The sequence below is a fragment of the Erythrolamprus reginae genome, chromosome 3 (genome assembly GCF_031021105.1).
Source record: "Erythrolamprus reginae isolate rEryReg1 chromosome 3, rEryReg1.hap1, whole genome shotgun sequence".
Lineage (NCBI taxonomy): Eukaryota > Metazoa > Chordata > Lepidosauria > Squamata > Dipsadidae > Erythrolamprus > Erythrolamprus reginae.
Genome location: NC_091952.1, coordinates 50,988,067 through 51,001,427, shown reverse-complemented (window position 1 = coordinate 51,001,427; position 13,361 = coordinate 50,988,067). Strand labels below are relative to the sequence as shown.

The following is a 13,361-nucleotide window of genomic DNA, read 5'->3' as shown; positions in this document are numbered from 1 at the left end:
ATCTACAATTGATGTTACAAAGTCTAAATGCTGCCGTATAATTTTTATTACATGTGAACCAGATTTGGTTATAACCAATATGGTTTGCACAATATGCCTCTATAAATTCCCTTACCTTCAATTTAACAAAAAAGGTTTATATGGACAACTACAGTTTTCTTCCTTTAATCAACATCCTGATGCCATGTATTCTTTTCTTCCTGTCTCCCTTTCCTAAATTACTTGATTTTTTTTTTTTGCAAGTGTGTAAATTTTGTAACTGGAATAAAGTTGTGCATCTACTGCATTTGAAAAAAAAACATCTTGAACAAATACATCTAGCTATATACTGACCGTAATTTATAATGAAGCAACTTTTAGTAACTTTTCAAATTAAGAAAACCAACACAAGAAATAGCAAAACTACATTTATTGAAAATGGATTTTATACATTTCAGAATGCAAAAGTTGTTCCATACAGAATTGGTCTCCAAATAAAACCAACAAATCACTAAGTGTACTAAATTGTACATTGCATTTAAGAACAACCATATGCAGATACAAAATAATTGTCATCTACCAAAATAAGGCAGAACCCAGGCACAGCGGCTAATCAGTACCTAAGTGTAGTATAGACCTGCTAGGAATCATACACAACCAGCAGTGTGTTGCTTACATTTACCTTAAGCCAGGATTTTTATTTTCTCCCATACCCCAGCAGGCCAAAATCCAAAACTTCAGCAGTTTTGGGGGTATGTGGAAGATACATCAATGATTACTTAATAATTCAGCTCAGCAAAATATAGCAACTTGCATTTACTAGTATGATATAATTGCTTGGCCAATTAGATCTAAAAATTGCTTTAGAACAAGGAAGTGTCATCCTAGAAAAGTGACTTTCAAAAAGTACTATGAGCTTGTGCAAGATGTCCAGAACCAGCAATATGAAAGTGGCAGCCTATGAGGATTATGTACTTCAGTGCAGCCCAATTACATTTATGAGTTCACAATAACATTGACAATGGCAAGTCAGTTACAATGGAGCTCCTTTTAAGTTAGAACTTAATACTTTTAAATTTTAATTTAATTCACTTTTAATTCTCTTTGAGATCAATACCAACACAGCTGGGATTAAAATGAGAAGGAATGAAGAATCTAGTTCACATGCACCTCTCTCTAAACCAGGGCCTCCCAAACTTGGCAACTTTAAGACTTGTGAACTTCAACTTCAGCTGAAGTCCACAAATCAAAGTTGAAAAGTTTGAAGACCTCTGTTCTAAATTGTGGGTTAGGTGCCAACATTATTCATTCAAATACATAACCTATTTTGTGAGAACCCTTGCTTTAGTGTTCCCAAATACACCATTGGAATCCAAACGTTAATGCTGCCATGCAAGGGGAAATGGCAGGGTTTTTTTTTAAAAAAAGGGAATGAAATAGATTTAATTTTCATAAGCTTGTTAATATAGTATCTTTGTTTGTTTGTAAGTGCCTTGAATTTAGCCACAGTCATAATGGCAAACAAGCACACTATATAATGTCAGGATCATCTACTGAGATCTTGGCCACTGTCCCAGGGGTGAGTTCCTCCCGGTTCGGACCGGATCACTCGAACTGGTAGCGACCCGCTGGTGATGTCACGATGGCGTCACAGATCCGGTTCGGTCGGTGCCAGTCTGTGGGTGCCGCCATTTTTTTAAAAAATTCACTATGCAAACCAGTGGCAAAGGTAAGTGGAATCCACCCCTTGTCCAGATTGCAGAACTCAAAGTTAGTCTTTTGCTTATAGCAATATGCTTTATTTAACTAAAAAAACAACAATCCCTCTAGGTTATTTCCTAATTACAAAAGACAAGCAGAATTACACCTTGTACTGCAAATTCAGTTTATCCACATGCATACTATCCTTGCATTCATAATCTATCACACTGTGCACAACTACTATGCATTTTATTGTCATAATGCAAAACAAAGGTATTACTGTAATGGAGAATAGAATGTAACACAATGTTCTTCCCTTTGAAAAGTGGTTGGCTGGTCAACTCTCTTAAGCTATTTGGTTACCCTGAGGGTTTTCTACAGCTTTTTTATTTAAGGCTTATTAAGCACCAGTTATATATGCTACATGTTTTCAGTATTTAGCAAGCACCAGAATTTAACTTCAAATTCATCATTATCTAGCAAATAAGCAAAACCTTAGCCTCATTAGGAATGAGACACGTCCAAACATGGTAATTGTAAAACTAGGCACATAGATACTTAAAAGCAGAAGCAAGCCTTGCCTCCCTTTAGACTTCTCAATGCAAATATTTCATTTGCGTCTTCCTCATGGACATTTCTGTGTAGATTCACATATAGAAAGCTACTAGGAGTAGCAGGCTTTCTCAGACTCTTGGAGATAGAGAGAAAAACTTGTGCCATTGAAAATAAGGATGAGGAGAAAGTTTACATCACTGCTTTATATGGTAGAAAGGCACATGGCACACTCGGAGAACATGTATGTCACTGGCATGTATGTAGCTACAGTAAAAAAAACTTTTGTTTTTTAAAGGTTAGTGGTAAGAACAGATGAAACAGTATGAAACAATTTATGGTCAATGTAAATGGCTGATATTGCTGCTTCTGCTTCAGAATAAAGTCTTGAATAATCCTGGAACTGACATATCCTTCCCAAATTTGATCTATTTCAGCAGAATACTTTAGGTGCTCTTTGTCTATCAGTTTATAAGAAAAGAGCCAGAATATATTAAAGCTTCATAATTTTATTCAACTATGTGATAAAAAATTTAATGTAATTAAAAGTATTCTGGGACATAATTCTCAGGTCAATCCTCTTTCCTTTTTCTGTTTCCAAATGCATTGTGTTACGTTTCTTTATCATCTTTATGCCGTGACTGAGAATAAATATTCCTACATACTTAAAAATTAAATTACAGGCACCGATCGGTAAATGAGAATAGTAAATGGTACAGTGCATAGAGTTGGGATGTGCCTGGATATCACAATAGTGTCAAAGAGCCCCAGCATATGCAATTACTACAACCAAATAGAAACTTCAATTAAAGAATATTAATGTAATTTGCATTACAAAATTATAGAAGCTCGAAATCTTAGACTCATTCTCTTTTTATAACTATGAATTGGCTTTGATATGTAAAAGATCTGAATAAAGGGAAGGAGGAATGACATTCTTTCCTATTTCCTTACAGTATTGCCTACAAAGTGTTAATGTTATTACTAGTGATCTGGTGGGTTTTTTTACCAATTTTTTAAGAAAAAGTTCTTTTAAACAGGTTTTACTAGAAATTGCCACCATTGCTCATAACATTGCTTATTGAATACATGTTATACATACCAGAAATTTATTAAAAGGCATAATACTTCCAGATGACTAATTTTAGTACCAGCAGTAAAGTGCCGCAGGTTTGGAAGCCATTACTGGACTGAAAAGTTGCTATAAAAAAAACAAATGTGAATAGCCCTATATTTAGTAAGAGATTTTGCCATCCTATGGGATAAACTACTGAGAATCAGCTCTCTCGCCATAGTAATTGCTGCTCTGCTTCTTCTGTAATGCCTTAGCCCTTAGAACTGAGCTGTATTTTCAGACAGCACTTGTAAGACAGAACACATCATACTCGCAATTAAAAGCCTGTTCTTTCCTTGGTTGACGAAGTAACAGTCTTAAAAACATTTACCAAAGATTAATTAATAAAATCTGCAAATGCATCTGTAAGTGCGATTTGTGGAATTTCCCCCGTTCCATCGCTTGTAATGTAAACAGAGCATAAGATGTCATTTTGCATTCTTCAAACTTTCACAGCCCCGGGGTAAAAGTTTTGAGACAAAAGTAAACCATCTAGCAAAGAGCTGTTATTTTCCCGACTTCATGTAGGATGGTATTGCCCCTCGAGCAGTCAAGCCTTCAAAACGTTTGTAGGTGTAATTGATAAAGACCCAGTCTTTGTTCTTGTAGTCTGTTTCTGGATGGTTCCCTGTAGTCACTGCTGAAAAACAAAATTCAGAAGGAATATTAAACCATTTAATACAGCACAGAAGTTTGTTGTGAATATTAGACAGTTTCAAGATGGGAGAATATTGTCATTCAACTTGAATGTGTTATAAAAAAGAGAAAGAATTAAAAATCGAGGGAGGAAGGAAGGAAGCTGTTTTATTATTGGATTGTCACCAGCGTTCCCTCTAATTTTTTTTGGGGGGGGGGGCGGAAAAGTATAGTGTCTGAGTGGCAGTCCCTTCGGGACTGGGCGGCACAGAAATAATAAATAAATAAACAAACAAACAAATAAAAAACCCACCCTGTTTTGCCTCAGAGAATTTCAAAATAAAATACTGTACTGTGTGTCTATAACAGTGAGCTCATAATAGGGCAACTCTATCAATATCAAAATGCCACTTAAATAGTTGAGCTAGTTTCAAACTAGATTTTGATTTTCTTTCTCTCTTCCTTACTCCCATTCTTTTTCTTTCTCTTTTCCTTCCTCTCTTTTTTCTATCTGTTTCTCTCTCTTCCTCTCTCTCTCCTTCCCTCTCACTCTTTCCCTCTCGGCTTCTGGGCAGGTTTGGAAAACTCTGAGTTGATGATGATTTTTAAGTGAGCGATTGCTCACTGCTCAGCTTAGAGGGAACTATGATTGTCACATGCTGTTTTTATCATTGTTGTTAGCCACCCCGAGTCTACGGAGAGAGGCGGCATACAAATCCAATAAATTATTATTGTTATTATTAATTAAGATCATCGAAGAGCATGACATCAACCCTGCCAAAGAATGAGACAAATCAGCTTTTAAACTTGGAGAACTAGTTTTTAAAAAATTCAAGTACAGTGATCCCCCGCTCGTTGCGAGGGTTCCGTTCCAGGACCCCCCGCAACGAGCGGGTTTTCGCGAAGTAGCGCTGCGGAAGTAAAAACACCATCTGCGCATGTGCAGATGGTGTTTTTACTCCCGCAGCGCTAGCGAGGAGCCGAAGATTGAGGGGGGCGTGGCTGTTTTAAAATGTCGCCGCCGGCATGGGGGGCTTCCTAGCAGCCCCCCAAACCCGGGTTGGGGGTCCGGGGGGTGCTGGCAAGCCCACCCATGCCGGCGGCGACATTTTAAAACAGCCGCGCCGCCCCCAATCTTCGGCTCCTCGCTAGCGGGCAGGCAGGCGGCGGACAAGCCGTTCGCTGGCGCTCGGTCTCGCCGCTTTCGAGCTGAGTCCTGCAGCGAATTCGCTTCAGGACTCAGCTCGAAAGCGGCGAGACCGAGCGCCAGCGAACGGCTTGTCCGCGCTCGGCCTCGCCGCTTTCGAGCTGAGTCCTGCAGCGAATTCGCTTCAGAACTCAGCTCGAAAGCGGCGAGACCGAGCGCCAGCGAACGGCTTGTCCGCGCTCGCTCTCGCCGCTTTCGAGCTGAGTCCTGCAGCGAATTCGCTTCAGAACTCAGCTCGAAAGCGGCGAGACCGAGCGCCAGCGAACGGCTTGTCCGCGCTCGCTCTCGCCGCTTTCGAGCTGAGTCCTTAAGCGAATTCGCTTCAGGACTCAGCTCGAAAGCGGCGAGAATGAACGGCGTGGGCGGGCGAAGGGCGGGCGGCAGCGAGGAGTTTGCGTGGGCGGTGGGGAAACTCCTTGCTGATGCCCGCTGCTCGCCCTCCCGCCAGCAAGAGGGGGAAGACCCAGGGAAGCCGCCCAGCAGCTGATCTGCCGGGCGCCATCTACGCATGCGTGCCCATAGAAAAAAAGGGCACGCATGCGCAGATGGTGTTTTGACTTTCGGGTTGAAAAATCGCGAATTACCCTGTTCGCAATGGTCGGGGACGCAATAACCGGGGGATCACTGTATTTAATCATGTATGAAGTAAGAGATTCGTCACAATGCATTTTGTATCAAAAATATCCAAAAGGAGGGGGGGACACTTTAAGATGAAAAAAATGCCAGCTGCTTTATATCATCCTTACCTTACAGCTCTGGCCAGCCTTCTTTTAGATGTAATCTTAAAACTGAACTGCAGTAAACTCCTCTAAATTTTTCTTTTTTAGCTCCCATTTCTGGGAGTCATCTACTGTATCCAGGCATTAATAAGGATAATCTCTGGTTAGCTTCTGAGATCAGCCAAGGCCAGCTAAGTATTACCACCAGCTAAGGCAAAATTAATAGCAGGGATATGCAATTCTAAGAAACACTAGGACAGGGGTGTCAAACTCACGGCGTCAAGGCAGCATCATGTGACTTTTCCCCTCTTTGCTAAACCGGGTGTGGCCAGCACATGATCAGTCCAGCCCATAAGCCATGAGTTTGACCACTCTGTGATATAACATCCTGATATTCTTTCTGATAATGTCAATCTGGACATTTCAGAACTGGCCTGCACATTTCCTGGAAATAAATTTTCTGCAATAGGAAATACTGTAGTTTACTTCTGTATTATGGAGGTAGTGTTCTGTCAGAAGAAAAATGGTACATTCTGATGTTCCCAGAATCCTCAGTCTCTGAAAAAGGCGCTTTTGCATACAACGTAAGAGTAGATATGACGTCTCCAAAGTAGAGACTCATACCACAGATCCACCCTGCTCTTAAGAGAAGAAACCTAAGGATTTGCAGTGATTTTTTAAATTTATGAATCAGTGAAAGCTAACGTCTCACTTAAGAATAAAATAAAGCAAAAAGATTACCTGCAGATTTAAGGATATCAGATTCCGGAAATTCATCAAAGTTTGATGTGTCATCAATACTTTTGATTTCTATGGAAATTGCCGCAGGTCTCTCCCTATTGAAAGAGAATCAGGGTTAAATAAGTGGTCGTGCAAGGGAAAATAATTTGTTGTACCGCAAACTGAATATACAGTGGTACCTCATGATACGAACCCCTCGTCTTACGAACAACCCGAGATATGAACCCGGGGTTCAGAAATTTTTTGCCTCTTCTTTCGAACTTTTTCCTTCTTACGAACCCACCGCCGCCGCTGCCAAGAAGCCCCGCCGCCCGGCTGTCGCTTTTTGAAACAGCCGGGGGGCTTCTCAGCGTCCTCCTGAACCCGAACGCCAAACCCGAACTTCCGGGTTCGGCATTCGGGAGGCCGCCGAGAAGCCCCCCGGCTGTTTCAAAAGGTGACAGCCGGGCGGCGGGGCTTCTCAGCGGCCTCCCGAACGCTGAACCCGGAAGTTCGGGTTTGGCGTTCGGGTTCAGGAGGTCGCTGAGAAGCCCCCCGGCTGTTTCAAAAAGCGACAGCCAGGCGGCAGGGCTTCTCAGCGGCCTCCCGAACCTGAACTTTGGCCGAACTTCCGGGTTGCACGGATTAATTAATTAATTGCACGGATTAATTGATTTTACATTGTTTCCTATGGGAAACAATGTTTCGTCTTACGAACCTCCCCCGGGAACCAATTAGGTTCGTAAGACGAGGTATTACTGTACATGATGAGTATTTTTGAAACTCAATCTCGGCCACGCTCATAGTTGTTGCAGTCTTTCTTTATTGCGCAATTCAGTTAGAAAACTGAACAAAAGCTGAGAAGACAATACTGTACCTGATATGTTCCCAGTCAACTCCTTCAAAAAATGGATTTGTTTTAATTTCTTCAACACCTGGGGCACCGATTCGATGTTCCCACTCACAGCAAAATCTGAAGACAAAGACACCATGGAGGATTCACAAGTATTTAAATATGAACTACTAACTAGAAGAGAAAGTATCTGCGATAGATAAATGCATATATTCTCTCCAAGATAGCACAACAGTTTCTGAGGGAAGCCTTAATAACTTAAAAAAAATAAGAGTATCAGTGCTGATATAATGCTACTGCTATACACAAATTGGAAAAAAAGTGAAGGGACTTACAGCTTTCCAGGGAACTAGAGAACATACAGTACTGAAAAAATAGTCTTTGATAAAATATATCAAAATACTAAATGAACGAAATCAACATACTGTACTAATGAAATACTGTTTGGGGATAAAAAACACTGTTTCCCTCCAAGCCCTATATGTCTTATAAGAACCTTTCCGTTGCATTTTGAGATATGAAAATTTCAATTTCTATAAAGTGATAACATATAGGAATACAATCCTTCCTTACTTTATTTAATATAATCAAGATGCATATTTTCTCACTGCGATATTGGCTTTTCAAGAAAATAGGAAACAATTTAAAACCAATCTTGAATACAAAACCAATCTCAAATGCAAACTAATCAATGCAAGAAGCGTAGTTAACAAGATGTCAGAATTCCTACTACTACTAGACACTGACACCTTGGACATTATTTTTGTCTGCGAAACATGGCTAAATGCATCCTATCCCGACTATGCTAAGGTATTAAGAGCTCTACTATTCTATTTCCTTCCTTAGTAATCAGCCACAAGTGAAACGGCACCCACCCACTCATTTTCCTCAGTATAGTATTCCGCAGCAGACCACCCCGTGGACTGAATATTACATATAATCATGATTGTAAGCCATGTTACAAAATGTATTACAAAATACATTCCATGCATTTAACATTTCATGAATAAATGCATGGAACACACACTCCCATTTCCTTCAAACAAGAGGTCCATATTCTGCATAAACTGAAAAGCTTGTATCCAAGAGAGCTGCCTATAATCTAATGCTTTTTAAAATATCTTGCCTTTTCTTTGTTTTTTGACTATGTCCCTCCGCCCCCCCCACCTCGCCCCCCAAAAAACAGTGCATGGATTTGGTTGTACCTATGTGCGTGTTCTGGAACACACCCAATGCTCTCCGGTTTCTATGCAACATAAAGTAAAGGGCAGAGTGCTGGGTAAACCAGGTGGGAGGAGGGCAGCGCTGGGCAGCAGGCAGGACGGGGTGGAATGTAGTTCCACCAGCGGAAATGAAGCTGCATGCACAGCTCCAGCTGACCGGTGGCAGTAACTTCCTGGATTACTGGTCTCAGCTCGGCTCTCCTTTTTTCCTCTGCTGCTGCTTCTGTGCGCTCCTCGCTTTTTTCCTCTTTCCTCCTTCCTTCTTTCCTCAGACGAGCTTCCCTCTCTCCTGCCCTGCTCCCCTCCAGCCTCACACGGCCACCTCCCAAGGCCAGGGGAACTGCGCCACACCGAAGCAGTCTGGGCTGCGGTCTTTTTCCCCTCGCGAAGCCCTCACTCTGCCCACAGCTGAGATGAAAAGGCATCGTGCGGCAATAACAGTTCACTTGAACGATGATGATCGTTCAAGCCACTTCCACCTGATCACATGGCCATCAAGCCACGCCTACCCAGTCACATGACCACGAAGCCACACCCACAAAATAAGCCACACCCACACCCAAGAAGGCAGGTGAGCCAACAGATTACTGTTAGAAGCAAGGGAGAGGAAAATGCGCACTAACCATGTTAGATTTGCTCTCCAATCCAGATTTTGTTCTTCTGAAAATGTGGATCAAAACTAAATATTTTGAATTCTATTTCTGCCAAATCATGGCTTTCCCAACAGATTCATGAAAACGTCTAGAACAGTATGACTCATTTCTAGCTCAAAACAGAACTTTTTTTTCCATTTCTTGAACATCTCTACTTATCCTCTGTCTTGAATATCAGTGCCCGACTTGGGATAGCACAATTTAAATAATTTCAGAAAATTACAACCCAAATCACTGAAGATTGAATATTAAAGTTTGTCCAATGAAAATCAAAGTAAACTGCTATTTAATATCTACATGAAACCGCTGGGTGAGATCATCCAAGGGCATGGGGTGAGGTATCATCAGTACGCTGATGATACCCAGCTTTACATCTCCACCCCATGTCCAGTCAATGAAGCAGTGGAAGTGATGTGCCGGTGTCTGGAGGCTGTTGGGGCCTGGATGGGTGTCAACAGACTCAAACTCAACCCGGATAAGACGGAGTGGCTGTGGATTTTGCCTCCCAAGGACAATTCCATCTGTCCGTCCATTACCCTGGGGGGGGAATCATTGACCCCCTCGGAGAGGGTCCGCAACTTGGGCGTCCTCCTCGATCCACAGCTCACATTAGAGAACCATCTTTCAGCTGTGGCGAGGGGGGCGTTTGCCCAGGTTCGCCTGGTGCACCAGTTGCGGCCCTATCTGGACCGGGACTCATTGCTCACAGTCACTCATGCCCTCATCACCTCGAGGTTTGACTACTGTAATGCTCTCTACATGGGGCTACCTTTGAAAAGTGTTCGGAAACTTCAGATCGTGCAGAATGCAGCTGCGAGAGCAGTCATGGGCCTACCTAGGTATGCCCATGTTTCAACATCACTCCGCAGCTTGCATTGGCTGCCGATCAATTTCCGGTCACAATTCAAAGTGTTGGTCATGACCTTTAAAGCCCTTCATGGCACTGGACCAGAATATCTCCGAGACCGCCTTCTACCGCACGAATCCCAGCGACCAATTAGGTCCCACAGAGTGGGCCTTCTCTGGGTCCCGTCAACTAAACAATGTCGGTTGGCGGGCCCCAGGGGAAGAGCCTTCTCTGTGGCGGCCCCGACCCTCTGGAACCAACTCCCCCCAGAGATTAGAACTGCCCCTACTCTCCCTGCCTTCCGTAAACTTCTTAAAACCCACCTCTGTCGTCAGGCATGGGGGAACTGAAACACCTCCCCCGGGCATGCACATTTTATGTATGGGATGTTTGAGTGTATGTTTGTTAACAAAATGGGGTTCTTTTAAATGTTTTAAATTATACAGTGATCCCCCGGTTATTGCGTCCCCGACCATTGCGAACAGGGTAATTCGCGATTTTTCAACCCGGAAGTCAAAATACCATCTACGCATGCGTGCCGGGCACGCATGCGTAGATGGCAACCGGGAGATCAGCTGCTGGGCGGCTTCCCTGGGTCTTCCCCCTCTTGCTGGCGTCAGCGAGGAGTTTCCCCACCGCCCACGCAAACTCCTCGCTGCCGCTCGCCCGCCCTTCGCCTGCCCACGCCGTTCGCTCCCCCCTCTTGCTGGCGGGAGGGCGAGAAGCCCTCCCCAGCACCCGCTCGCCCGCCCTTCGCCGCTCGCCCGCCCTTCGCCCTGGCCGCTTCTTCCCAGCGGAGAAATTCCAGCCCCCACCTGGTCCCGCCCGATCCTCCTCCCTGAGGCAGCTCGCCCTCCCATGGCCGCTTCCTCCACCCTCCATTGCAAGCCCTCGCCACCGCAGCCAACGCGCGCTGCGATCTTCAAGCCCGGCTCCTTTCGGCCCAGCATCCCGGGCCAAGCAGCTGCCTTCCGTGACTGAGCCTGGCTGGCCCGGAAGATCGTAGCGCGCGTTGGCTGCAGCGGCGAGCGAAGCCAAGCCGGCAGCAATGTCGCCGCCGGTGCAGCCAACGCGCGCTACGATCTTCCGGGCGAGCCAGGCTCAGTGACGGAAGGCAGCCGCTTGGGCCGAGAGGAGCCGGCCTTGATCCGCTGAGCCTGGCTGGCCCGGAAGATCGTAGCGCGCGTTGGCTGCACCGGCGGCGACATTGCTGCCGGCTTGGCTTCGCTCGCCGCTGCAGCCAACGCGCGCTACGATCTTCCGGGCCAGCCAGGCTCAGCGGATCAAGGCAGCCGCTTGGGCCGAGAGGAGCCGGCCTTGATCCGCTGAGCCTTCACATTCCTCCAAGTCATTTCGCCGCTCATGTCCTGGCTAAACCGGGCAGCAGGAGACAGGCTTTGAGTTTTGGCTGCGGGGCGAGGGAGTTAGGAAACTCCTACTTCTCCCCCCGCAGCCAAAACTCAAAGCCTGTCTCCTGCTGCCCGGTTTAGCCAGGACATGAGTGGCGAAATGACTTGGAGGAATGTGAAGCTGAAACCGGCCGGTTTCAGCTTCACATTCCTCCAAGTCATTTCGCCGCTCGTGTCCTGGCTAAACCGGGCAGCAGGAGACAGGCGGTGGGCTGGGAGCCGCAGGCGAAAGGAGCTCGGGCATTGTTCTCCGGACCCCGCCCGCAGCCTGGAGAGGGAAAGGGCCGCCGCGGGGCTGAGCGGGCGGGGTCCGGAGAACAATGCCTGGCGCCGCGCTCCGATACCCGAGCTCCTTTCGCCTGCGGCTCCCAGCAGCACTTTGAATCCAGCAGCTTCTGCTGGATACGGGCGGTGGGTGGGACGAGCGGCGCGGAAGCCAGGGGCTGTGGCAGCTCGCCCCCCCATCGCCCGTATCCAGCAGAAGCAGCGGGATTCAAAGGGATTCAAGGCTAACTTCTGCGCTTGGCTTGAGGACTCAGCTCGGAAGCTGCACGGGTGTTTTAAAAGGTCTCCGCCGGCATGGGGGGCTTCCTACCACCTCCCGAACCCCCAACTCGGGTTTGGGGGGGTGCTAAGAAGCCCCCCATGCCGGCGGAGACCTTTTAAAACACCCGTGCAGCTTCCGAGCTGAGTCCTCAATCTTCGGCTCCTCGCTAGCACTGCGGAAGTAAAAACACCATCTGCACATGCACAGATGGTGTTTGTACTTCCGCAGCGCTACTTCGCGAAAACCCGCTCATTGCGGGGGTTCCTGGAACGGAACCCTCGCAACGAGCGGGGGATCACTGTATTTGGATTTGTTACAAACTGTTATGTTATGCTGTGAGCCGCCCCGAGTCTGCGGAAAGGGGCGGCATACAAATCTAAATAAATAAATAAATAAATAAACAAACAGTTTCATCACTCTCTGAGATTTCAAGGTTAGCAATTAAGGTTTTAGGTACCTTAAAATGAGATCTTTGGCTCTCTCAGAAATAGGAACTTCTGGGGGGAATATTAAAGTCTCTTTCCAATTCATTACTTTCTTGTATGTTTCTTGAGGCGTCTCTGAACAGAAAGGAGGGTAACCTGAGAAAAAACATTATGTTAGATCAGTAATTAATGAAGCAAGCCTATACTGATTACCAATTCCTAATTCCATACATTTCATTTCAAAGTTAAACATTACAACTGCAAATAAAAATCAAGATTTATTTATTTATTTATTTAATTTGACTTCTATGCCGCTCAATCCCAAAGAACTCAGGGGAGCTCACAACAAAGATAATGTTACAGCTCAAGTTGCATTCTGTTTAGAAACCAAGGACTAGATTAAGATCTCTGACCATATCATAGCTCTTATTTGGATCTACTACGTTATTGCTTACCAATGAGCATCTCATACATTATGACTCCAAGGGACCACCAGTCGCAAAGCTTATTGTATCCTGTCTGCATGAAGACCTCTGGAGCAATATAATCTGGAGTTCCCACGGTGGAGAAAGCCTGAAATGAAATGGTAGTTACTCAATCATTTTAGAAAATACTCCATCTGTAAACAAAGGACTGGTGTAGCTGAAGAAAATTATGCACAGCATACTGCTTTTGTAATAATTCCATGAAACAATCTTGAGATGTGAAACTTGGGAGGTGGAATTTTCTTTCTAAATCAATATTTAACACAAATGTTGTACTCCTTGTGAGCAGTT

At 44.9% G+C, this 13,361-nt stretch overlaps 1 protein-coding gene across 2 annotated transcripts in view; it reads right to left on the bottom strand.

Annotated features, from left to right (window-relative positions):
- Positions 1-394: 394 nt before the first annotated feature.
- Positions 395-13,361, bottom strand: part of STK38 (serine/threonine kinase 38) — a 37,902-nt gene continuing 24,935 nt past the window's right edge. The window contains exons 10-14 of one of the 2 annotated variants that reach the window (XM_070745268.1): positions 13,041-13,158; positions 12,618-12,741; positions 7,506-7,601; positions 6,650-6,744; positions 395-3,986 (exon numbers count right to left, since the gene is read on the bottom strand). In XM_070745268.1, the coding sequence (XP_070601369.1) occupies positions 3,853-3,986; positions 6,650-6,744; positions 7,506-7,601; positions 12,618-12,741; positions 13,041-13,158 (567 nt within the window). In that variant the 3' untranslated portion in view covers positions 395-3,852. The remainder of the gene's footprint in view (positions 3,987-6,649; positions 6,745-7,505; positions 7,602-12,617; positions 12,742-13,040; positions 13,159-13,361) is intronic. The other variant, XM_070745270.1, reaches the window with a different exon arrangement.